Below are 22,939 nucleotides of genomic sequence, written 5' to 3' on the forward strand. Positions count from 1 at the left end.
CATGATCAGGGCACAATCAAGCGTCAGTTACACACCCATGACTGGCGTCTTCCACGATTTTTGTATACTTGTACAAAGTACCTTGGCTAACTTTCAACGGAGGAGCCTGCCACTCCGTCCTCCGCCTCTCGAGCTCCGCATCATCGACGTCAATCAGGTCAATGGTATTCTTCACGGCGTCAATAGAAATCGTGTCTCCGTCGCGGACAAGTGCAATGGGGCCCCCGACCTGGGCCTCTGGCACAACATGACCAATCACGAATCCGTGGGAACTGCACCCATGACGGTCGGAGAAGTTCACTCAGCATCGGGAACAATTCACTCACCCTCCACTAAAACGTCCGTCAGTAAGACAGGCTACATCTTGACCCAGGCCAGCGCCCATGATCAGGCTAGTGGGTTTCAGCATCTCAGGCATGCCTATGGGAAACAATGAGCCGTGAATTGGTCAATGGGCTACGAATCGACTTACCAGGCCCGCCTTTCGGTCCCAGATACCGCAAAACCGCAACAGTCTTTTCGCCTTTCTTTAACAAGCCCGACTCAACAGCAGCGACAAAGTCTTCTTCCCCATCGAAGGTACGCGCTGTCCCCCTGAATTGAAACCCTTCCTTCCCGGTGATCTTTGCTACCGCGCCACCTGGGGCAAGATTTCCCCTCAGAATCCTGAGTATAGGAGAATGGGCACTGTTTCAATATCCATACGAGAGCTAGCACACCTTATATGTCCTGTGGATTTGAGAGGCTTATCAAGGGGTCGGATGACGTCTTGGTTGACAGGAAATTCCCCATGCTTCACAACCCATCGTTCCAGGTTTTCACCGAGAGCTTTCCCGGTCACCGTCATGGTGTTGCCGTCAATGAGGCTGTTCTTCATCAGATAGTGCAAAATTTCTGTTTGAGCATGAGGAAATACCAAACCACCCATTATTAACACGCAGACTCACTCGGGACCCCTCCTAGCTTGTAAACATCCTCCATCACGTACTTCCCGCTGGGCTTGAGATCTGCAAGGAACGGTGTACGGTCGGAGACATTTTGGAAGTCCTCAATGGTGAGCTTTATTCCGACGGAGTGTGCAATAGCAATGAGATGTAGGACGGCATTTGTTGACCCTCCGAGGATCATGGTAAGTACCTTTGACCTACTAAGTTCCGTAGGTGGCCAAGAGCAGTTGGCATGCTTACCATTGCATTTTCGAAGGCCGGGCGGGTCATTATGTCCCGCGGCAAGATATTTTGTTCAATAATGGCACGCATAGCTGCTCCGATGCTGTCACATTCGTCGAGCTTATCTTTCTCCTCCGCTGGGAAGGATGACGAGCCCGGTAACGTCATTCCAAGTGCCTCAGCAGCGCTGGCCATAGTATTTGCTGTATACATCTAGCTTCGAGGACAAGGAAAAGACTTAGAGGTGTGAAACCTGAGGCTGCAATGGACGTACCCCTCCACATGCACCAGGTCCCGGGCACGCGTGTCGAATAGTACTATAACGGAACTTTTCCGCCTCGGACGTCTGACCATCCTGCAAGTACTTCCCGTAAGATTGGAATGCTGAGACGATGTCAAGTTGGGGCTGTCCTTCACACGCCCCTGGTCGGATAGTACCCCCATACACCATTATCCCAGGGCGGTTGAGACGTCCTACTGTGAAGAAACCACTTTAGAGACGCAGTCTGAAGCCCAAACCAATTTCACTTACATGCCATAAGGACGCCCGGCATATTCTTGTCACAGCCAGGGACGACGACCATTCCATCAAGCCAATGTCCGCCCGCAGCAGTCTCGACTTGGTCAGCGATAAGATCGCGGGACTGGAGAGAGTATGACATCCCCCGTGTCCCCATGCTGATACCATCGCTGACACCAACAGTACCAAACTGATACCCAATAAGATCGGCTTCCACTAATGACTTTTTAATTCGTTGGCCTAGACCGAGCAGATGACGATTACATCTATCCGCCGCTGGCATAAGCTTCGAATTGCCAGATTGTTTGTGAAATTATACGCACGGATTCCCCTCATACCTGGCGAATACGAGTTAAAATTATGGAGGGGATCGGAGGAAGAGCTGAACCCACCAAACGCTGGCAACACCAACCATTGCCTTATTGAAATCAGCATCCTCAGAGACCCCCTCAGTGGCAAATAACATAGCCTTCATTTTGACAACAAGATAGACACTGCGTAGGTAATGAAATACATGACGAAACTCACAAACACACCTGACTGGCGCCTTGATCTTTGGGTTGGGTAACTGTTCTGCTGTAGCGATTCATCACGACATCCTTGGCACCTTGGGCAAGGGACTTCGAGGAACAGTGAAAAGAAGAGGTCCCTCGGAGGCCTATGTGCACTGCACGCAATGAGCCCAACATTTTTAGCGCCGTCGCAGTCAATTGAACAAGTGCAAAGACATGTCACATGTGACACTCTTGAGTCACAAAATGTCACTCGTGCGTTGCGAACGCACAGCTAATGGGCGCCTTACGCTGGAGCCACCCCACATCCAAATCCACTCGAAGCTCGACATCTATCTTGCTGAGATACCGGTGCACGTAGGCTTGCTTTTACCCTAAGTTCCCCCGCATCGAACCCTTCGACTAGCTTAAATTTACCTAACGATGCCTTCTACCCGGCTATAGCTCCACAACATAGAGTAGTGATTTCAGGAGGTGTGGCATAATGTATTCGGCGTGAGTCTTTGACTCTGTATTCTCGATATGACCCCAGAGCTGCAGCAAAGTTCAAGTTTACAAGCAGGATGGCTTGTAGTACACTAAAGTTCTATGGCCAGACCTTCGTCGATTGGAACGGGTCCGAGTCAGTTCTATACCATCGTTATTCATCTACTTTTAATCTTTGCGCCTATCTGGAGTTGGAACAAAGAACCAAACCCCAAGCATAAAAGAAATTGTTCCAATCAAACTAACGCGAAGGCAGTTGGTGGCAGAGTCATTTTCATAAAGGACGCCAAACTTACAGTGGCTGTAAAACTTGGAGCCCATACTAAACGAGAAGTCATGATCAGCTCGCATTAGTGGGATACCAAAGGAATGGACGAACGTGTTGTGCTATCACTGCAAGAATAAACGGGAATGTAGCGGATCCTGTTTGACCAATGCTGCGCTTCCAACATTAGTCCTTCTCCACTGACTGGGGGCTTCTACAAACCTAGCTATCCACCCAATCGAGCCAGTCAGAATGCTTTAACATTGATCTCTTTGAGGATCCTGCAGTTGTTGACGTCGTTCCTTTCACTCACCGCCTAGGTACGATGGCGGACGCTACGTTCATTACAAGCGGGTAAATAGGCCCTAAAAAGAGACCGACAAAGGAGACCGCCAGTGCATTCTCGATAAGTGAAGGCGTGAACCAAATTGTGAACTCGAGGCTGCATAATTGGTGAGGTACCATTCTAGGTGATACAGCGCGACGCATACCCTATGGCGCATAACCCGTAAAGGTATATGGCCCTGCGTGGACCAAGCTGCCCCGAAAGACCCATTATCCAAACATGCGCAACCCTCCCCGTAGCATTGTCACCCACCTTCTGATTCAACCAGATAAGTAGCATTCGACCCAGTGTTAATCCTACACCCCAAAACGGCGTCAGTAATTATTTAGCCAACAAACATATCTTCTATCGCTCGCCTCCAAAGAAACCGCTGGACACATATCCAGCGTTGCTCCCGCCCCCGCGCTTCTCGACGATGAACGATACAATCCATCCGCCAATGGTTACTGAAATTCGGGGTCCACACGAGACTCATCAACGCTCCAAAACGATTGCTCACCTTCGACTCCAACGTAAACAAGAATGAAAGATGCCAGAAGCTGAACAACACCCGATTTCATCATTTCCGCGAACTTGGAATCTTCGGTAGAATCATTATGCCCCTCAGTGTGAACCACTCCAACATTGCGAAGCAATTCTACGCCACATTGCAGATAAATACGAATGAATTGCATCGACGCTGTCATTCTCACCGTCCTGCGTCTTAAGACGGCAGATCCATACCAGGGCCACCATGTTGATGAAGGCGACCCCAAGACTAGTCAAGAAGTGAAATGTCCATTTACGCCGCTGGGTAAATTGGGTTGCGACAAGTGGTGATGAGAATGCACCGAGGCCGTAGGCGGCGTGTAAGATAGACATCTTAGCCTGCGGGTTTGTTGGGAGTGCCGCCACGAGGCCATTTGATTGAGCGTCTTGGAGAGCCTGACCAAAACCATTGATGAAGTAAGAGAGGACGAGAAGCGGAAATGGTGGTTGGGGAGCTTGAATTGAGTACGCAATTAATTGAAGGATCGAACCAAGTGTAATTACCTGACAACCATATTTGGTTCAGAACTTCATGGTGATAGCGTGATCAAGCTCACTTTTCCAAACCCAAAACGATCCGTTAGCCAAAGGTTGACAAGGGCGGCCGATATGAAGCCCTAATATGACCGCAGTGAGATAAAAACAATCAGTCGACGGAATAGATAGATCGTACGACACAGTTACAGATAAAGATGAGTGATACTACAGTATATCCAACATGATAGGTGGCTTGCATTCGGGGTAACAAGGGGCCAGCACTCGCGCTGATCAAAGGGTAAAGGATTAAATCCGAGTAAAGGCGATGGACACTGACTCATTCCACCCGGCGAGGAACAAACTCATGCACATCGACAAAAAGTACTGTCTTTCTAACAACTTGCGCTTCGAAGCAGGAATAGTTTCAGTAGGTTCCACAGTTTCAACAGTGGGTGGTTGAGTTGGAAGGCTCGGAGGGTATCTAACCGCTGGGGTTTCTGTCTTGGAGGCTCTGGAAGACGGTCGAGATAGATGGATATGAGGTTCAATTTCCCTAGCTGGATGAATCCCAGTCCCAGGCGGGGATATCTCAGTCATCGAGATCAAACTAGGGGACAGCGTTGGGCTGGATAGCTCCAGCCTCTAAAATATATCTAAGCGTTAATAGCAACCGTCAGAATGATTCCAATGTGATTGCTCAAACGTGGCCAAAACGTGGCGCCATCCACAACTCGTAATTCTCTCTCTTAAAATGGGTAATTTTCCCACGACCTTGGGCCATTTCCGCACTCGAGAACTCAGCTGGTGTTTCACCCATTCTATGTGTAATCGAGTCCGTTAGCGTTGGGCTGCACGCGGAGGAGATAAACTTTCGCATTATCTTGGAGGCTAGACCCCGGTGCTTTCCGAATCATTAACCCATCCATTCAGGAGAGGATCACCCCATCGGCCAAAGAGCCAGGAGTTGCGGGAACAGTGTCCACCGTTCCCCGGTAACGTCCACGGCAAACGGAATCTTGATCGCTGATTAGCTTCGCTATCGTGCCCAACCGTTTCAGTACGAGGCTCCACTTCTATACTAATAGAGGCTGGCAACCTGCCTAGGTTTCACTAATGGTTTCCAAGGAATTGTAATATGTGCCGAGCTAGCCTTTGGGCCGCAGGGGTGCTGAGCGCGCTCATTGGAATGCACACTTCATGACTCAGGAGCAATGTTCAGATTCTGAGGGGACCTGGGTCGGCTGGCTACCACAGTGGGAACTCTGACAAGCATGGGGGATAATGACATCGGTCTGATTGCTTACAAGCGACGGGGATGGCACTGTGTATGAAGCCAGCGTGCTGTATTTGTTCGCCGGCGGCGTTTTTGGCGTGAACAGCCACATGGCATCTCAAGGCCTTCTGACCCACAACACCATGATAGTCAACTTTGGAAGCAAAGACACCGAAAATTCTGTGCCTGTCGATGAGTCACATGTGTATTGCGGACGCATAGACCATTACTGTGGTGTGTTCGCGTATGGTGAATCGTTGTCCGCAGTGCGGCAGTTGCCAGATGCTGGTGGGCTTGGTATCATCCTTCCGCTCCAAACCAGTCGCTTGTTGACGGGAACAAGTTCTGAGCTGGCTATATATCATCATCACTCTGCCACTTTCAACCGTCGCGTCACCAAGCCCCAAGCATAAAGAAATCCCAATCAAACTAACACTCAGGTAGTTGGCCGCAGAGTTACTTTCATTCAAAGGATGCCAACCTTACAGCGGCCGTAACACTTGGGGCCCATACTACACGAGAAGCTTGCGTCAGTAGACCCTAAAGGAATGAACGAACGTGTTGTGCCATCATTGCAACTCAATGATGTGATGTGAACGCATACCCAATGGTGCATAGCCCGTAAAGGTTATGGCCTTGCGTGGACCGAGCTGCCCCAAAAGTTCCTTGCCTAGAAACGCACACGGTGTTGTCACCCACCTTCTGATCCAACCGGATACCCCAAACAATTATTTCACCAACAAACATATTCCCTATTGCTCGCCTCCAAAGAAACCACTTGATATATATCCAGCATTTCCCCGACCTCCGCGCTTCTCGATGATGAATGATACAATCCATCCGCCCATGGACACTGAAATGCAAAATTTTCAAGACTCACCGATGCTATGGAAGCAAATGCTCGCCTTCGACTCTAACATAAACAAGAATCAAAGATGCATCACACCCATTTCATCACCTCCGCAAATTTGGAATCTTCAGAAGAATTATTGTGGTCTTCGGTGTGGACCACTCCTGCCGCATAAATTGGGTTGCAACAAACGGCGATGAGAATGCACCGAGGCCGTAAGCGGCATGTAGGACAGACATCTTAGCCTGCGGATTTGGGAGAGCCGCCACGAGGCATGAACGTCTTGGAGAGCCGTTAATGAAATATGACTCAGTGCCAGTGTGTTGGACTGACAATGACGGGTCAAATTCTCGTCAGCCCTGTCCTGGCCGTGTCATTCGCTGGTCAATCACTGCGGAACGGGATGCATATATGCATTTAGAGATGGCAACTGCCAGGTGAGAATTCGGCCAACTCCGCCAGGCATACATCTCTTGTACGGTCACATGTCCAGGTCTTGGCTTTTGACCCTGAGACCGTGATAGGGCGTGACTAGGCAGGATACCAGCCTCTATGGGCGTGACCGTGTGACCGGTAGTCTGACGTCGTCAAGCTTGGGTCAACTGTGACTCACAATGTTGCGATGACTGAAAGCATCGTCGTGGGCATCTCACTTGGAAGATCCTCGTCCCCTTAAAGCGGCATTCTGAAAACTTGTCTAGCACCGTAGTTTGCATGGGGCGAAGGCTGGACGCACTGTTCTCCTCAGAGTCCTCACCCTCTGCCACATATGAAGCGGATATGACCGAAATATTCCCATCTTCCCGTCCTGTCAGCCTTCTTTGAGCTTTTTAGGTATTACAGACCCGAGAATAACGTCTGGTCGTTCAGGAGTCAGGGTTGTGCCGAGTATGGGACTAACTGTATGTATCTTGATAAGTCAACCCAAGTGCGGTGCCGCAATCTGATTGTCATTACAAAGGCTCTTGTGGAAAGGGTAATCGGCAGATGCCTTGGAAAGAAGGATATCTGATCTTGTCTTGTTTTGATGGGACCACCCTCATTTGTCATGCAGAATTTTCTTCATGCAAATTAGAGCCGCGCTCAACTTCCAATTTGACATTGAGCGAACTTGAGATAGAAAATATCGTTATACTCCCTGGCGGCTGCTGGTTTCATTTCGCCTAGCACTACACATGTGTTCTGCGCCCTTGGGTCCAATGTGGGGGCTACTTTCGCCGTTGAGGATACCAATTGTGCTAGCCTGCCTAAGCATAGACGATTCCTTCGACCAGTTCGCATCTAGGTCAGAATGCCATTCGGACTTTCCAACCTGTGATTTGATGCCGTTGGATGATGCGATTTGGGGGCCGTCAATGCGCGTCATCCTGACGAGTGCGGCATATCATATGTCATAGAAGGGTGTTCTACTACGGAGTGGTGTAATGGGCAGCTTTGTCACCCGCAACTGCTTATTCGCTGACCGTTTGTCATACGCGAAAACCACGCGCCTGTGACCGCCGATGGTGCTCACACAATCCATCTCCCTGTGCGAATTCCGGGCTGCAACGGGCTTTGCTTATACCGTTTTGTTGCCTCCGGCGGTGACCGCGGAGGGCTGGGTACAGAACGTCACCAACTTCCGTAAGCATATGAAATGCACACAAACGTGTTCCTTGCTGAATGTGTGTTCCCAGCGACTAAGTGCCAGGTCCAGGAACGCTAGCAAGAAACATGTGGAGCGGACGAAAGTCCAATCCATTTTGGCCATCCCAAAGATCAGCTGCTGAGTCTTCGACGATCGCCAGATGGCTGCGTAGCAGGGCTTGAGTCTCAAGCCATGAGGATGAGAAGTCGGATTTCTACTGGATCCCCCTTCGACTTACGTTAGAGACTCAGGATCTTGACATCTTCTGAATAAGTGAACTTCAGGTCGAGAACCTTGGCCCGGCTCTTGGTTCGATCTCGGAGCTTCACTGGGCCCCAGAGACTATCCAGGCGGTCTTGTCCTCATTCGCTGCGAGATCGCGGACGCACAACTTCTCGAATGCCAAACAAGGGTATCTCCTGGTCTCCGGAGCAATCACGATCCATCCTGTGCGATTTGCCAGACTTCTACGTAAGCCATATCTGGAGCGTGCATCTCATCTTGAATTCGGGTACAAACCAGTATCGAATCTATGTCACAATAAAGAGGGGTCTCGAGGGTTTCTAGGGTCCATTCTGAGGTGCCCTTGGGATCTGAACCTCATTTGGCTGCAACATCACAGTCGAATGATTTGGCTATCAACTGGGCAGACTTGATCACCACACCCCGTTTCACTCGAGTACTTAACACGAAACGGTTACCAACGCCTGCTCTGTGGTAGGAATTGTTACTTCCTTGTCGATATGGCGTTAAAGAACCCTTCATCAATATCGGTCACTTTTTTAATGACAGATCTGTCCAGTAAAACACCGAACTCAATGCTGTCCCTACCTCATCCAAATATTGCTGTCATATTGTTGTGAATCTGATAAAGCGTCCCCTGAATCATGCGGTCATAAATTGGCGCCAGCAGTCTCAGTCTGGCATACTTACCAGTTATAGGCCATTTCATTCGAAAGTTCCAATTGACGGTTGTGCGGTTCAGATCCATAACGAATGGCAACCCGATCGACCGCCGAAAGTATTGCGTTACATCAAATTGCCTCAACAGAAAAGTTCCTTTCTTCCCGCACCTGGATAAGCCATCACTTGGATATATATCGAATACTCAAATTGCTCAATATCGGATATTGTCCTCCGTTCTCACCCAAGCTGATCAGGCTCCCAGCTTATCTGGAATAATGCCCAACTCCGTCGGAAAAGGGATTGCTCTTTTCCTACCCCAAACGCCTCACAACGTCAATTTGGAATTCAGAGTCCATTCATGTGTAAACACGCCCCCGGAACCAAAATCAAAATATTGCGCGAGAGAAGAGAGCGTGGCCGAACACGCCTGGACAGCACGGCACTTGGGATAGTACGCATTCGATTGGGAAATGACGATAGATTCCTTCCAATACTGAACGAACATCGTCATATTTATTGTTGTCATGTCCACCATAAAACGTGAACTTGTTCCACACGGTCATTTCTTCTGCGAAGTTGGTCGCTTGAAGGGAAAGGGACTAGGCGGTAGAAGTGGGGGAAGGGAGCGTGGCATGCGCCGCGTTCGATTAAACTGTGAGAGGTGTCTGTGAAGGACTAGTTGCAAAAGTCCATGTAGCATCGGACAGAGCTTTGTTGTTCAAGACGCACTGCTTTGCCAAAACGCCGCACCACATGTCACACAATGATCGAAGCAGGTGAAGGGTGGGGTTTGGCGTGTACTGATGCGCGCGTATGCCCCATGAAGCTTCAACATGGCCACTTGCGAAATATGGCAAGTTTCAGCGGAAGTGCGTCCCCACACGGCCAACTCTAAAGATTGTAGGATACCGAGCCAGTCGTGCATCAGCATGTTCGCCCGTCTTTGGCACCCTTTGCGCATGAGGCGTTGTGGGTACTGATTTGAAACCTCCATAACGAAATGATGAGAGGGTTTGGAACATGGCAGTCTATGTACTGATTACAACCGCGATATTTACTATCCTGATGTATATAGATCTAAGTTAACTCTAGGACGAAGTGGTTAGGATTACAGGGTTAGGGGCCCTAAGGGAAAACGTACGATTGACGTTTCAAGGCTCGAAATAGCAAGTTAACGCAGTCATCTTAGCACGGCCTGCAATATAATATAAGGTACTCGAATCGCGGTCGAAAATAATTGTTGGGCAGAAATGCTTTGGTCCGATAGGCCCTCTAAACCTTTGCGCAGGGTGCGGATGGCAATGTGGGGTCCATCGGAGAATACATCACGCGGGGGCTGTACGTCTTGATCCGCATCCGTCGCCTTTTCACCGATAGTAGGGGCGGTGAATAAGATACAAGACGGGTCCTGCTCTGGGTGGTCACCATGATACAGATTATTCAGGTGAGGTCTACTGGATTGTTTGAGCAGATCGAGGGTCGTCGGGTCCAAATCAAAGATATATCGTAACCAGGACTCAAAAGGGAGCCGAAATGTCTTTGGGTGGCGAATTATGCAGGAATTAGTGGATGCAAAGGGATCGGGCAGAAGGTTCGGATCGTCACGCGTGCGCAATGCGACCATAAACAGCGAGCCAAAATCGGACTCATCATCAAGGCGAGAGGAGGATGTCGTCGAGAAGTGAAACTCAGACGAAGCACTATGATAGTCTGTGGCTAGCGCGCTTGGGGGAGGTCGAGATAACGGACGCCTGCCTTGTAGGAGAGATGAAGGGCTGGAACTGGACGATGACATGCCACCACTCCATTCCCAGTGCTCGACCAGGCCATTTTCACTCCATTCAAAGCCTGACTGGAGCTGGGCCAGTCTGTCGCGAGTGAGAGGCTCGGAGGCGCGCAGCCGCTGAGCGTCTGAGCCTAGGTCATCCCATGAGTCAGTTGGTGTGCTGCCAGTTGGAGGTGAGCGGGCCTCGACGGAAGAGATAAGGGAAGCTGGGATAGATGGCGTGGCTGATCCGTGGCGCAGGTGCGTGAGGGAGGGAGTGCTTGGGTCGGAAGGAGGCGATGGGAATATGAGAATGGAGTGTTGGGGAAGAACAGATAGCTCCGGGGTTTCAAGATCTGATGGAGTGTCACTGATCTGCTCTCGCCGTGAATGTCTCAGACGCTGATAGTATGTAGACATTGTTCTTGTTGCGGTGATCAGATTAAGCGCCGGCAGAGCCTAGTCAATCGGTCACGAATCATCTGTCACACTGGCTCGTCACGCCCATTCATATTATGAGCCTCATGGCAGCTGGTGCTCCCTACCACGCTGCTCCAGTGCACACCTCTCTGCCTGGCGTAAATACTGGTCCTGTATGCTCCCTTCTGTCTGTATACGCCGTTAACTAGCCTCCGAGAAAATCTACTCGACTGTCGCTGTGCTCCTCGTTCGCCGCTTGTTATTTCAGCTCATTTCTATTAATCGCTGTTACAAGAATAGTGGAAAAGCTGGGGCTACCGAATCCGCATCTGCAACGTTCCTTAGCTTCCGCCCTATTCCGTCGCGTCTTCCGAGAATCCAACATTGGACCGCATAACTTTTCGTCTCCCACTCGTCCACACTTAGATCTGCGTATGCAGCACCTACCACACTCGTCGCTGTCCTCGATGGATCGGCCCCATCTTTCGGATGAGCGTCATCAGCACTTCATCCAATCTGACGTCGTAGCTGGCCCGAGTCATTCATCTCCGCATCCTGTGATGCTTGAGAAATTCGAGGAGGGTTCTCCCCTCCGTATCCGGAAAAAAGGAGGACGTGGCCCGGGAAAGAAGGATAGTAAGGAAAAGACTGGTATCTCTGTCCGGTAAGCCGCAATTCATGCCCAATTTCATTACTCCCCGCGCGACTTCAGTCCCAAATCGTCGCGTCTCATTTTCATCGTAGATGGGAAGAAGCTGACCTCACGGATCGTCTCATCAATGCCCTACACAACAATGACCTTTGGGCAGGCGTGTTCATCGCCACCTCCACTGCTGAGCACTCGCGTGCAGTCATTGGCATGCCAAAAAGTGACTTACAACGGGAGATTGCGCGATATCTCTTCCAAGACGACCCGCGTTTTGACCTGGACGACACGCGCACGATTGACCTTCTGGGGACTAGTGTGAAAAACAAAGTAAATAAGTAGGGCACGCGTTCCCAGTCCATCTTGACAGCTGGGTTGACGCTCTTCGCGTTCGCCACAGGATTCGAAAATTGTATAATGAGTGCAAGGAAGAGCTTGGCCCTGCTGCGGATACCCTGAACGACGAGCACGATATTCCCCCTGACTCAGACCTGTCGCGGATATGGGGTAAGCGCCTGGAGAATCTATGTTTATCATGTGACTGAACTTACGCCTTCACTTTTAACCTTCCACCATGTCAGCAAGAGTGAAGGACAAACTCCCTCAATTTCTCACTGTCAGAGACATTATGAACCGTCCTGTTGTTGCAGCGCCACCGGTGGACTTGTCCCCCTCACAGAATCCTCTGGTCCACTTGGGTCAGGAAATGGCACCTATCGGCCGCTGAATCGCTCCGTCAGTGGGCCGTTCCCCATAGAGGTAGGTTAACTCCATTATTACGCACTTTTTTTTGGCTCGGTTCTCACAATTGTCCCTCTCCAGTCCGCGGGCAGCTTGGGATACACCACTTCACCCATCATGTCCCCCATTCAGCCTACTAATGGTCGCACCCATCCACAGTATCAGCGGTACTACCCTCCTCCACCTGTTCCGCCCCCGCCGAGGACCACTTTCATTTCTAGTTACCCTTCTTTAGATCCCTCAGGCCATGATCCTAACGCACCTTCGTCTGCCGCCAATCATCTGCTTCCTATTGTTGGAGGCGGCTACATTCCTCCTCAGCTTTCTGGACGCCTCCGTGATTCTGCGAATGTATGTCACAGTCTATCGAGCCTCCTGTCTACGGAGTTGCTAACTCGCCCTGAATTTGTAGCCTGACTCGGCTCGAGAGCACTCACAGCCCCTGAGTCATAGGGAAGGCGAAGATGTTTCATCAGACCATTCGCAGCCAGCCGACGGGGATCCGCCGTCTCCTCCTCTCGGCCAGACCATTGTGAACTTGTTTCACGCTTTAGATAATCGGAAGCGAAAGCGTGAGGAGCACACAATTACCATCAAGCGCCTGAAGCTCGAGCAACAGGAGCGTGATAGGGAGCGTGAGGAGAGGGAGCGTATACGATGGCATGAACGCGAGGTCATCCGTCTGCAGATTCAGCTCGAGCGCATCAAACGTGGGGAGATGACTGGCACGGACGTAGGTGAAGAAGAAGAATTCGGCCCTCACCGTGATCCTGGCCCGCCTGGTATCATGACGGGCCCTGCCCTCGGCGGTGGACAAAATGTGGGTGGCAGCACTGGTGGAAGTGTTGGAGAACATCAACCCATTCAACATCTTCAACATCACCTTGAATCACACGAACGAGAACGAGACGACGATCCCAGACTGGATATTGGTACTAGCGCGCATCATCAGCAACAGCAATCACAACAACAGCAACAGCCGTCACAGCAGCAACAATCGCACAGTCATCTGCATACTCCTCAACAGCACCATCGTCATCATGTCCATCACAATATCCATGGGACCACTCAGGCGGAAGGCATGTCCAACCCTGCCGAGGTTTCCCTTGATGCACTTGCTACGCTTCGGGACGCTTCCGCCGCTTTACGATCCTGAAGAACATTATGATCCTCATGCCCTACATATGATATTTTCCCCACTGCTTATCTTCCTCATTCCCTTCATAAATTTATAAAGTGCGATTCTATAGTTCCCTTTAGTCTTACCAGCCATTTTTCTTTGTCTTTTACTGTAGATCCATGCATCCGGCGCCACCATCCTTCGATATCCCATTTCTGATATTCAGTATTCGTCATACACCTCTGCTTCTTTTCGCCCCATTCACATTGCATATTGTTTGATCCACTTTCTCAGCCCATTTCTCGCTCTCCCTGAACACCCATTCCTGCTGTCCCTCTTCATTTGCAGAAGTCACTTACCCTGAGCCATCCGCACATTACTTCATTTCGGTATCCACACATTCCCATTCATCACTCCATCCATTTGCATTACGCGCGGATACGAACAAGGATATGGAGATTCGCGTTTCAACACTGTGATTTCGTCATGTTAATTCGTTTCTTTGACTGCATTGCATGCAGCATCTTTCCATCAATACCAACATGCAGGCACCAATGTATTGACTATATTGTTATTTCTGGCCTCCTCGATGGAGTCTTCTATTTATACTGTATCCCAATCCTAACCGTTACCGTCTGCCGATCCCTATTGGGGACCTGCAATACGAAGTGAGTGAATATCATCAGGTATGGACACGTTTGAGGCTGGAACTAAAAGAATGGTCTTGCCCCTGACATCGCCTCTACGAATATGTCTGCCATTGAGAATAGCGAAAGCCCGAAGCTTCTCGATCCGTATACGGAGAAAAAGCACTCAAAACTGAAACGCATTGGTAGGAGAAACGGAGAAAGGCCGGAATTGCTTGAGACCGTCGGCGGGGCCTTGTTCGAAGCGGGAAGCGGGAAGACCCACACTCGTTTGCTCGCAATTACTGTAATAGGATCGCCGGAACACTATGTGAGTAATCACCGCCTCTGACTAGTACCGGTTTGGGCATGGCCGATAAATATACTCTTGAATGTGGAGTTTTTCCCTCGTTGCTATGTCCATCATCGTACAAATATGGCACGAACACAGTCTTTGGACAGCTTTTGGCAAGAGATTCTGTTTCCTTTGTAAGCTGACTAATTCAAAAGGTGGAATGATCTCGGCGCAAACCGAGACAATACACCGGATACAAGGCGGCGGGACATGATATGGAATTCTGGGGGTGGCGTAGAGAGACCAGGCAGGAAAAGCCTATTCAAAGCTGTTAGTTGAGTAGATAACATATCCGAGTCGTCGCGGTGTGGCTGCGACACCCAAGCCCCCTGCAGACGCCGCTACAACTACGTCCTCAACCACGTCCGTAGAAGTATGATGGCAACTATTGTGAGTACGCCTGTGCTCTTCCATCTGCATTCCCAATTGATCATGAATCGCTAAGGTAATGCTGCGGCCATAAGTTTATACCCGACGCGCCGTTGACATCCTCAGGAAAGAATCCCACCGTTGTCAGCAGGCCGCAAAGCCATCCTATTCAGTAGCAACCCAGTGTCCCGGTTCAATTTAAGACGAAGCACCATAGATCAAGCAGCACTTGTTCTGGGAGTTTGTTCTTGAGTTTCGGCCTGGACCACAATTTCAACCTCTATGGCAGTTGCCAGTTCCCCTTCACCCAAAAAAGAGAGGATCAGGGACTCTTTGCGGCCGAATTTTTGGCGAACAAGCAGTGAAGGCCACAAATGCTCCAAGCCCAAGTCGGACCACAGTTACGAGCGGCAGAAATCGTTTAGAAAGGGACATTAGTGTTTCTCTACGGGTCTCAAGTTGATGGATACAGAATAAATCGACGATTGTCACTTCGACGGAGATTCAAGCACAGCCGTCGGGACCGAGCGATGTAATTACATAATCAATAAACATCTTGGGTCGTAAGTGGCGCGTGCTATGAAAATGGGCTCACGTACGAATCGCATTTGGGAATTATCAGCAGTACACTGACCATTCTCATTTCCAACTCGTTCAATTCTAGCTACAAAACGCGTCGCTAACGCACCTGCTTCACGCATCCAAACCCTTGAGCTCACTCAGGATAGTAATACATACCCTGATGATGACATTGAAAACGAGGTAATGAGGACGTTGAGAGTGGGACTTTACTGGACGATGAAACAATTTCTGATTCCAAGTGAGCATTCATCCTCCCTGTGCAACTTGAAATTGCCTGTGAATTTGAACTCACATCTTCAGACTACGACAGCTACTCGAAATTGCCAAAGGTTCTTTTATTTATATTTTTGGAAGCCCTTTTTTTAGGGCTCATGGCTCACACACGTCCACTTTTCATGACGACCTATTTAACAGCGAAAAGCGCGAAATCAACTATGAATGGGAAAGCATTACAAGTTAAGAATGCAGCCCTTGCTGATAACGCACGCTCGAAGGCTTCCTCGCTGGAGAAGGGGCTATTTTCTGCAATGTAGTCACAGCTGCGTGCTTTCGGCCGCCCACTCATCACAGTTATTTTTCTTCAGCCAGGAAATTAAAGAAGAACTCGCGCAAGTGAAGGAATCTGAACTTGACCTGAACCTTAGCAATGTTGCTCGCAGGTTTGGGTTCCGCAACGTGAGCGGTATGATTATTAGAATTGTTTCTCTGATCCTATGAATATCCGTCACAGCAAAAAAGTGTGAAAGCACTGCAAGAAAGTTATAATACTTACTTCGCCGATATGCCTGAGGAGCGCTCCCTAGTTGTTCAGCTTGCCCTCGCCGACGGTATAGTACTGTGACCTTTCAGTGAAAATCCCCTTTGGAGCTGGTGCGACATTGCAGTAAAAAAGAGGGCAACCATTCGTAACCGAGCTTGGAAGTGCTCTGTTCAGAAAACTCACGATAAGGTAAAGGAGCAACTAGAGGAACAGAAGGTGATTCGAATCTTTAACAATGATGACGAATGAACTTCCCATTCCCCTGCAGGTTGCCACGGATGCCAATGCCCTTATCAAACATCTATCCGAGCTCTTTTCTAGTATGTAGACTCAGTGCCCAATTAGATCACACTCCCAGCACTCTGGAGTTCTCTTGCTGATTCGAGCCTCCATAACGTGCCTACACACTGCGCGCCCTGCTTGTCCCTTCTGTCGCTTTGACTGTTAGAGTTAACTGGCACTTGGTGTTTTATGTTTGATCCATATAAATAAAGTATGCAAATACGATGATCCCAAAAAGCTGTGATCGTCAATAACCAACGGCAGTTTCACCCACGCTTCAAAGAAAAACCTGCGACTCCACACACGCTTTAACCCCTCATTCGTGGCACACGCACGAAGCAGTGGTAGTATTTTAAATGTCTCTGAAGCCTCGTTTTGATATCCCACATAGGGTTGAAGCGCGTGTACCCCCTCTGATTCTATCCTGGGTGAATGCGGCGTGCAGATCAATTCAGATCCTGTACGTGCAGTCTTAGACGACGACGACGCGCCGGCAACACCTTTCTTCCGCTGGCCATATGGCCTGGCACTATCCCCTGACCCTCCAGACAAGTGCAAGTCAAGGAAAATCAGTTTGTCTACTTCGGGCCCCTGCATCGTTTCAGCTTGTATTCTCGTATCAAGCGTTGTTCAGGTGTGCCCGATGCCGCCTCGCCCTCACCAAATCGTGATGTGTGCATGCGAGTACCACATGGTGCCGTCCCGGTTGGCCGCAGAAGTCGACCATGGGGCGGGAGGCATTCCCCTCGTCCCCTAGACTTTGGGAGCTAGGGTACTACATTCCCCGTTCCCCGTTTGTGGAAGAAAGGAGAACTCTCAATACTTGAGTCCATAGGAGTCATGTACGTAACACGATTGAACCAAGGAATCAGTTGAGTCCAGAAACGAAATTGAACCATACCACGCAGAGGCGAGACTTGGGCTTGATTTATTTTTGCCACTGTCTTCAGTGTGCCAACGCCCAGCGCCGGCGTTTAATGTGGAGGCAGCCACTTGGCACCCTACACGGTCTCCCGGGCTCCATGTTTCATGCCCACCGGCTGTGTCGTTTAAAATTAATGGATCGACAGAGAAGCCCGCTCAATACTGCTAGCCGATCCAAATATGGTGTAGCAGTTTTTTTGAAGGTCCACCTGTCCAAAGTTCCTCTAGAATAGTCCTTGAATTACATTCGACCAGTTCGTAGTGAACACAGACGCCAAATCAAATGAGGCCTGGTTCTATCTATACTAAATGCTGGTAGGGACATGCGGTGACCGCCTAGAATGACTGAAATGCCCCCTGTGGGATGGTATGCATTGGCGTGCTATCCGGTTATTTTATGTGCCTTGGGATTTCTGGGTATCCAAGGCGACTTTCAATGATTCAAACCAGTCTCTTGTCACCGTTGTGACAAGTGAAACATATAGCTTCGCTAATAGACACACGGCCCTTCAAGACACTTCACGGAAACAAAAATGCGAGGACATGGAGCCGAACGCCTGATTGGATAGGAACGCGCAGGACCATCAAGTAGCCACACCCCACAAGGGACCCGGAACTGAGTGGGTCTGCTAGACGCACCGCCCGACAGCCCCCTTTGACCCGCCTCACACTTGTGAATTGTTCACCGCGACTTTTGAATAATTTGGTGGCGATGACATGTCAATCTCCATGATTACGTAAACAACTGTTTGGAAATGACAAGCAAAATCCACCAGTGTGCAGGAGGACCCATTCCTTCTGGGAGCTGTGATTGCGGAGAACGTTGTAATGTAAATGAATTATCGGCTCTCCATGGCCTCTTGGTCTCTCCAAGCACAAAACGTAGATCTTTACACTTGAAGCAGTTGTCCCTATTTCCAGGATGCGGTCCCCAAAGGGGGCGTTGAATTCCAGCCAGTTTCCGCCTAGTATTCCCATCTGAGTCTTGCAGATGGTTAGGGATCAGCCATCGTACTCAATTCGAGCACTCCATGGTACCCAAAAGCAGGATTAGAGAAGGTGTGCCAAAGGGAAGAACGCTATACTAGTCACATCCTGGGTCAGTTCGGGCCGCTTAGCCTATGTCTCCTTAGAGTTTCGAATGAAAACGCCAAACGACTTACCCAAACTTCACCCCCCGACGGCTCAAATGGCCCGCCAGCATGCTTCGGGCCATTCAACGTGGCCAAGAGAGTGCAGAAACCTTGTTATTCAGACACAAAAGTTGAGGCCGCGAACACAGTGGGAACGGCCAAGGCTCGTGATTCGGGCTCGATTACACTGCGCAGCAAATGGTACCGCGAGACTATGAGATGGCCATGAGCAGAGCTTTGTTTCCGGTGGCCCCGGGTGAGTTGTTCACGTTGTAAACTCATCAGCGGTGGCCTTTTACAGCAAGGTGCCAAAAAAATCGGCGTGCCCGAGGTAGATCTTATGATCATCCAAAAATGGTAACAAAAATATAATTCAATACATCGCAGTTTTAGCGCCTTAACCCTATCTGGCCACCTCCACTGGCGCGTCCTCGGGGGTCCTTGCTAACTCAGTTGCATCTCTCTCTTGGGCTGCCATCTGAGGCCTTTTCCTCATCCTGCTAACCAACTTACGTGTACATGCGGAGCTCTGTCCGGCCGTGCTGCTGAGATAGTATCCGACATGCTCATAGACTCGGCATCGCGATCAGGCAGGGTTTCTTGACATTCAGTATCAAGACTAATTACAGGTTGGCGCTTGTCTGCGAGCCCTTGTTTCACATGCCTTGACTCCACATACCTGTCAGTGTCATACTTACATCTCCTCTTATGTGTTTCTGCGCTTGCTTGAACGTGCTTGCCTGCCTTTGCGGCTAGCTACGCACTTAATTTCGTCCCAGAGCTGGGACCCTCTGCTAACTACCCTGCGCTGCCGCTGTAGTTTGTGAAACTAATCTATCTAAATCCATGCAGCACCCAAGTTTTGACTGCCGCTGCTGCCAATATCGTTGCTTTGCCATTTTTTCATTCAACGTCAGTCAACACATCGTCAATGCTTGTCACTGCACTCGTTTACTCTGTGCAAAACCTTCGTCTTAGTGTATTGAATCTCGCGCGCACCTCATCTCCACCCCGTTCTCCTGCCCCACATACGATTTCCAGTTTCATTCATTTATCATGCATGCCTTTGATACCCCTCTGTACTCTCCCCTGTATCTTGTGTTTCGTTTCATATCATGTCCTTACCACAGTGGTCCCTGGTTAAGTCTTGCCATGCACGTATGGTCTTCGTGCAGCGGTGCCGAGTCACGATGACAAGGGCCCATTTATCCCAAATCGGAGTTGTTCCCCATCGAGTTATATGCGCCGATTTTTTTTTGCACCGAGTTGGACTCCGGCGCGAGGTCCGACTAAATAAGCCCGCATTGATCTTGAGGCTGGACGTCTTGCGGAGTGTGCTGAGGTCATAACTGTCATCCGTTGGTCATTATTTGCGTTTAGTAGACACTTAATTGCCGACAGTCCAACCCCAAACAATCCTTGATCTTGGCCGTAGGACCATGTCCTGGCTTGCGCCGCGCATCCATTTCTTGTCGAAAATATTATCGCCAAAATGTTGCCATGTGACCTCGATCCTCGTTACGGTAAGACATCCAGAACCCCACAGTTCTGGCGGTTCTCCAGTTGGCCAAGCCTCCCAACAGCTGTCGTTTATTTTTGTCGCCCGCTTGCGAGGCGGTGCCTTGAACATCTGTGCCTATGATCTGCGCTTGGCTCGAATTTGATTTGTGCCTCGGTAGCATAGCCGCCTCGTGCCTTTCTGTCCGAATGCTCAAAGCTTGACCCTGCGCTTTCAGCACCGCAGCGCTCAACCCCTTCCAGCCGGACTTTGTGACCTCCTCTCAGATAGCTCTGATCGTGGTCTGCTGGTGACGTTACGTACGACCCAACTGACAAGGGCTGGCTAAAATTGACCTGTCAGTCGGTTCCTAATAACTCTCGACATGGACGCAGCATCCATAGCAGCGTACTGTGCGGTACCGCAAACAGATTGTAAAGGGTGGTGCCCGGATGATGGTGAGCTTTGTGACCTCCTATCCGGAAGCAACGCCCTGTGGCATCTAAGCGCCGTGGACACTCTCGATCATTGTAGAAATTGGCGGAGTCCCTGCCAGGGTTGCGACGTACGTTATTGTTACGGTATCAGGCAAGCTTGTTCTTTCTACTATCATCCTCTTGTGCTGGACAGATTAATAATGCTGTCCATGTGTTTTTAGGGCTTTCGATTGTCGCAATAAAGAATTTGTCGGACAAGCGTTTCCTGTATTGGTTCCAGTACACAATCTTTTTTATCCTTACCATCTCCTCCCTCGTTTTTGGTGGGATGTTGCGCAACAAAACACTAAGCGCGTATCATGCCCTCCTGGCCGCTTATCTCTCCTTCGGCGCCAACATTACCAGTGAGTTTTTGTCAAATATTTATAACTAGATTTTCACTTGCTTATGCGAGATGATCATAGTCACTGTCACTTTTTATACTCTTCTGTTCAGCCAACGTGCCCTGGATCTTATCATCTTCGTTTTATCCAACCTACTCTTCAACGTCACTTGTGGCCTGCTGGTGATAAAGCTTACCGTGATAAAATCATCTAGAAAGATATTTGGGTCACAGGCGGCTTGTAATTCCCGCCTGAACCTCGCGCCGTGGAGATCCTCAAAGATACCCGATCATTTTGTGTTCGTCATCCTGGTCGGAATGCCGTGGTTAACTGGGGTGATTTATAGCGTCGCCATGAAAAAAAGTCGTTCCTCTAGTGTGGCTGCGGAGCCCTCAGTTAAGCAGAAGTCAATTCTCTTCATTTTATTTGGGATGGTGTATGGGATATGGATAACAGCTACGGAGTTTTATGTAAAATCGCAAGAGCTTCCTTTCCTTGGTGGAACAGACCGAACAATCAAGCCTTCGCAGGTACACCTGTCCCTGTCCTTCGACGACGACCTTCCGATACTCACCTTTGCTAACCGATTTCCAGATACCCATAATTACTCTCGCCGTGATTTCTATCCTCTTCCCTATTCGCTCTCTCGTTCAACACATTCGGAAGGATGATTCATACGCCCACACACGTCTACCAACGCGTGATACCGAGAATCCAGATCACGATAACCAGGATTATACACCTTCTCGAACTCATTCTCCTCTACAGCCTCAGCGCAACACGGCCGATCAAGGGCATAGCAGGACGGGTTTGGGCGCTCAATGGAGGTCCTATGATCGAGCGCCTACCGATGCTAGTCAACCAGCAGGCCTGATGAGTGTCACTCGAGATTACGAAATGCAGGACCCAGTTCCACCAGCTTATGTTTCTCTTCCTCTGATGCGATATACCGAGGAGGGGTCAGACAGGGAATTGTCGTCCGTGAGCTCAAGATCGACTTTAAGAGCCTCTGTCATTGATGGATCCAAAGCGGGGGTGGACAAGGGAAGTTGGTAGAGTGGGTTCCAGTTGGGTCTTATAATCTATTCTCTGCATCACTGCATCATTCTTTTGATACAATGGACCTGAAGGAGAGGTCATATATTACTTATTGTCCCTCTTGATCATATGATGTTCAAATAACAGTTGGACTAGAGCGCTCATGGTTTTCCTATGCTCGGAATCAGTACCCGAGTTGGGTACTTTGGATGTAGACATGTCAGCTGGATTCGAAGACAACTCGTTTCAGAGGAATCGAGAGGGGCGGGTATGGGAGATTGCATGGTGAGGACAGAGTCGTAAACATCGTCCAGGGGTTGATGGTGAAAACTAGTCAACAGATAAGGGTGTGGATCAACTGGTACTGCGTTCGACCAAATTTGTCGTCGCAAGTCTGCCCCACGCGAATTGACTCGCGACTGTCCGACCATTAACTGTGGAATTCAGGACCCTTGCATCAGAGTAACTGTATCATACATTCGTCCACGATGATATTGGGCGCCAGAGATCTACGACACAAAGTGGGATGAAAATTTTGGAAGTGAGCAATTGGAGCCCGTTGATACGAAGCTTCACACTAAGTGCTGGACGCCGTCGGTCTAGAGTTGGGCATGAACTTCACGTGAACCAAAGTTCATGGTCCAAGGAGGGTCACTGTAACAACTGCGCAGCGCGATACCTCGATTAGTGAGGTATCAACTGCTCAGGCTAGTCAGCCAATTAACCCACCCTATCAAGGGGTGTTTTTTACGCTTCAAATAGGGCCTAAACGGCCTATTTCAATGTGGACGTCCTGGGACGTCCTGGTGATGCGGCTTGCTGCCAAAAATGGACTGTGGGAAAATCTGAGGATGTCCTGATAACTATGTGCCCCATGATGTTGTACATACGGCTATTTACA

At 49.6% G+C, this 22,939-nt stretch overlaps 7 protein-coding genes across 7 annotated transcripts; 4 read left to right on the forward strand and 3 right to left on the reverse strand.

Moving 5' to 3' along the window:
* Positions 1-16: 16 nt before the first annotated feature.
* On the reverse strand, positions 17-2,164 carry EI90DRAFT_3121996 (dihydroxy-acid dehydratase; the record flags this gene model as incomplete). The annotated part of the gene is made up of 10 exons (XM_039063456.1): positions 17-272; positions 327-420; positions 473-666; positions 720-894; positions 948-1,137; positions 1,188-1,382; positions 1,444-1,646; positions 1,702-1,955; positions 2,013-2,027; positions 2,082-2,164. 10 exons carry the CDS (start codon positions 2,162-2,164, stop codon positions 17-19), a joined length of 1,659 nt encoding a protein of 552 aa, XP_038917650.1.
* Positions 2,165-2,855: 691 nt separating this feature from the next.
* Positions 2,856-4,900, reverse strand: EI90DRAFT_2916686 (MFS general substrate transporter; the record flags this gene model as incomplete). The annotated part of the gene is made up of 13 exons (XM_039054593.1): positions 2,856-2,928; positions 2,984-3,009; positions 3,067-3,124; positions 3,175-3,207; positions 3,266-3,394; positions 3,444-3,490; positions 3,551-3,594; positions 3,667-3,744; positions 3,798-3,935; positions 3,991-4,330; positions 4,384-4,443; positions 4,500-4,584; positions 4,635-4,900. 13 exons carry the CDS (start codon positions 4,898-4,900, stop codon positions 2,856-2,858), a joined length of 1,377 nt encoding a protein of 458 aa, XP_038917651.1.
* Positions 4,901-7,817: 2,917 nt separating this feature from the next.
* On the forward strand, positions 7,818-8,323 carry EI90DRAFT_590325 (uncharacterized protein). Its single transcript, XM_039067840.1, has one exon. It carries the CDS (start codon positions 7,929-7,931, stop codon positions 8,193-8,195), a length of 267 nt encoding a protein of 88 aa, XP_038917652.1. The 5' UTR covers positions 7,818-7,928; the 3' UTR covers positions 8,196-8,323.
* A 1,816-nt stretch (positions 8,324-10,139) lies between these two features.
* EI90DRAFT_3121998 (uncharacterized protein) lies at positions 10,140-11,144 on the reverse strand (the record flags this gene model as incomplete). The annotated part of the gene is made up of 1 exon (XM_039063457.1): positions 10,140-11,144. One exon carries the CDS (start codon positions 11,142-11,144, stop codon positions 10,140-10,142), a length of 1,005 nt encoding a protein of 334 aa, XP_038917653.1.
* A 217-nt stretch (positions 11,145-11,361) lies between these two features.
* EI90DRAFT_590422 (uncharacterized protein) lies at positions 11,362-12,483 on the forward strand. Its single transcript, XM_039067841.1, has 4 exons — positions 11,362-11,808; positions 11,889-12,128; positions 12,191-12,297; positions 12,376-12,483. The coding sequence occupies exons 1-4, from the start codon at positions 11,579-11,581 to the stop codon at positions 12,378-12,380; spliced, it is 582 nt and encodes a 193-aa protein (XP_038917654.1). The 5' UTR covers positions 11,362-11,578; the 3' UTR covers positions 12,381-12,483.
* Positions 12,484-15,988: 3,505 nt separating this feature from the next.
* EI90DRAFT_3052672 (uncharacterized protein) lies at positions 15,989-16,851 on the forward strand. The gene is made up of 5 exons (XM_039059968.1): positions 15,989-16,112; positions 16,168-16,258; positions 16,314-16,410; positions 16,468-16,559; positions 16,612-16,851. Exons 1-5 carry the CDS (start codon positions 16,018-16,020, stop codon positions 16,669-16,671), a joined length of 435 nt encoding a protein of 144 aa, XP_038917655.1. The 5' UTR covers positions 15,989-16,017; the 3' UTR covers positions 16,672-16,851.
* A 3,588-nt stretch (positions 16,852-20,439) lies between these two features.
* Positions 20,440-22,128, forward strand: EI90DRAFT_590583 (uncharacterized protein). Its single transcript, XM_039067842.1, has 5 exons — positions 20,440-20,638; positions 20,715-20,768; positions 20,839-21,021; positions 21,082-21,530; positions 21,595-22,128. The coding sequence occupies exons 1-5, from the start codon at positions 20,566-20,568 to the stop codon at positions 22,054-22,056; spliced, it is 1,221 nt and encodes a 406-aa protein (XP_038917656.1). The 5' UTR covers positions 20,440-20,565; the 3' UTR covers positions 22,057-22,128.
* The last annotated feature ends 811 nt before the right edge of the window (positions 22,129-22,939 follow it).

The sequence above is a fragment of the Cantharellus anzutake genome, assembly GCF_015039405.1.
Source record: "Cantharellus anzutake strain C23 chromosome Unknown EI90scaffold_17, whole genome shotgun sequence".
Classification (NCBI taxonomy): domain Eukaryota; kingdom Fungi; phylum Basidiomycota; class Agaricomycetes; order Cantharellales; family Hydnaceae; genus Cantharellus; species Cantharellus anzutake.

Bases quoted from the DNA above. Each gene is read 5' to 3' on its own strand.
- EI90DRAFT_590325 (XM_039067840.1), top strand. From the start codon at position 7,929: ATGGTGCTCACACAATCCATCTCCCTGTGCGAATTCCGGGCTGCAACG.
- EI90DRAFT_590422 (XM_039067841.1), top strand. From the start codon at position 11,579: ATGCAGCACCTACCACACTCGTCGCTGTCCTCGATGGATCGGCCCCAT. The intron at 11,809-11,888 runs GTAAGCCGCAAT...TTTTCATCGTAG, and splicing joins AAGACTGGTATCTCTGTCCG to ATGGGAAGAAGCTGACCTCA. The intron at 12,129-12,190 runs GTAGGGCACGCG...CGTTCGCCACAG, and splicing joins GTGAAAAACAAAGTAAATAA to GATTCGAAAATTGTATAATG.
- EI90DRAFT_3052672 (XM_039059968.1), top strand. From the start codon at position 16,018: ATGAATGGGAAAGCATTACAAGTTAAGAATGCAGCCCTTGCTGATAAC. The intron at 16,411-16,467 runs GTATAGTACTGT...GCGACATTGCAG, and splicing joins TCAGCTTGCCCTCGCCGACG to TAAAAAAGAGGGCAACCATT. The intron at 16,560-16,611 runs GTGATTCGAATC...ATTCCCCTGCAG, and splicing joins AGCAACTAGAGGAACAGAAG to GTTGCCACGGATGCCAATGC.
- EI90DRAFT_590583 (XM_039067842.1), top strand. From the start codon at position 20,566: ATGGACGCAGCATCCATAGCAGCGTACTGTGCGGTACCGCAAACAGAT. The intron at 20,769-20,838 runs GCAAGCTTGTTC...ATGTGTTTTTAG, and splicing joins CGTTATTGTTACGGTATCAG to GGCTTTCGATTGTCGCAATA. The intron at 21,531-21,594 runs GTACACCTGTCC...ACCGATTTCCAG, and splicing joins GAACAATCAAGCCTTCGCAG to ATACCCATAATTACTCTCGC.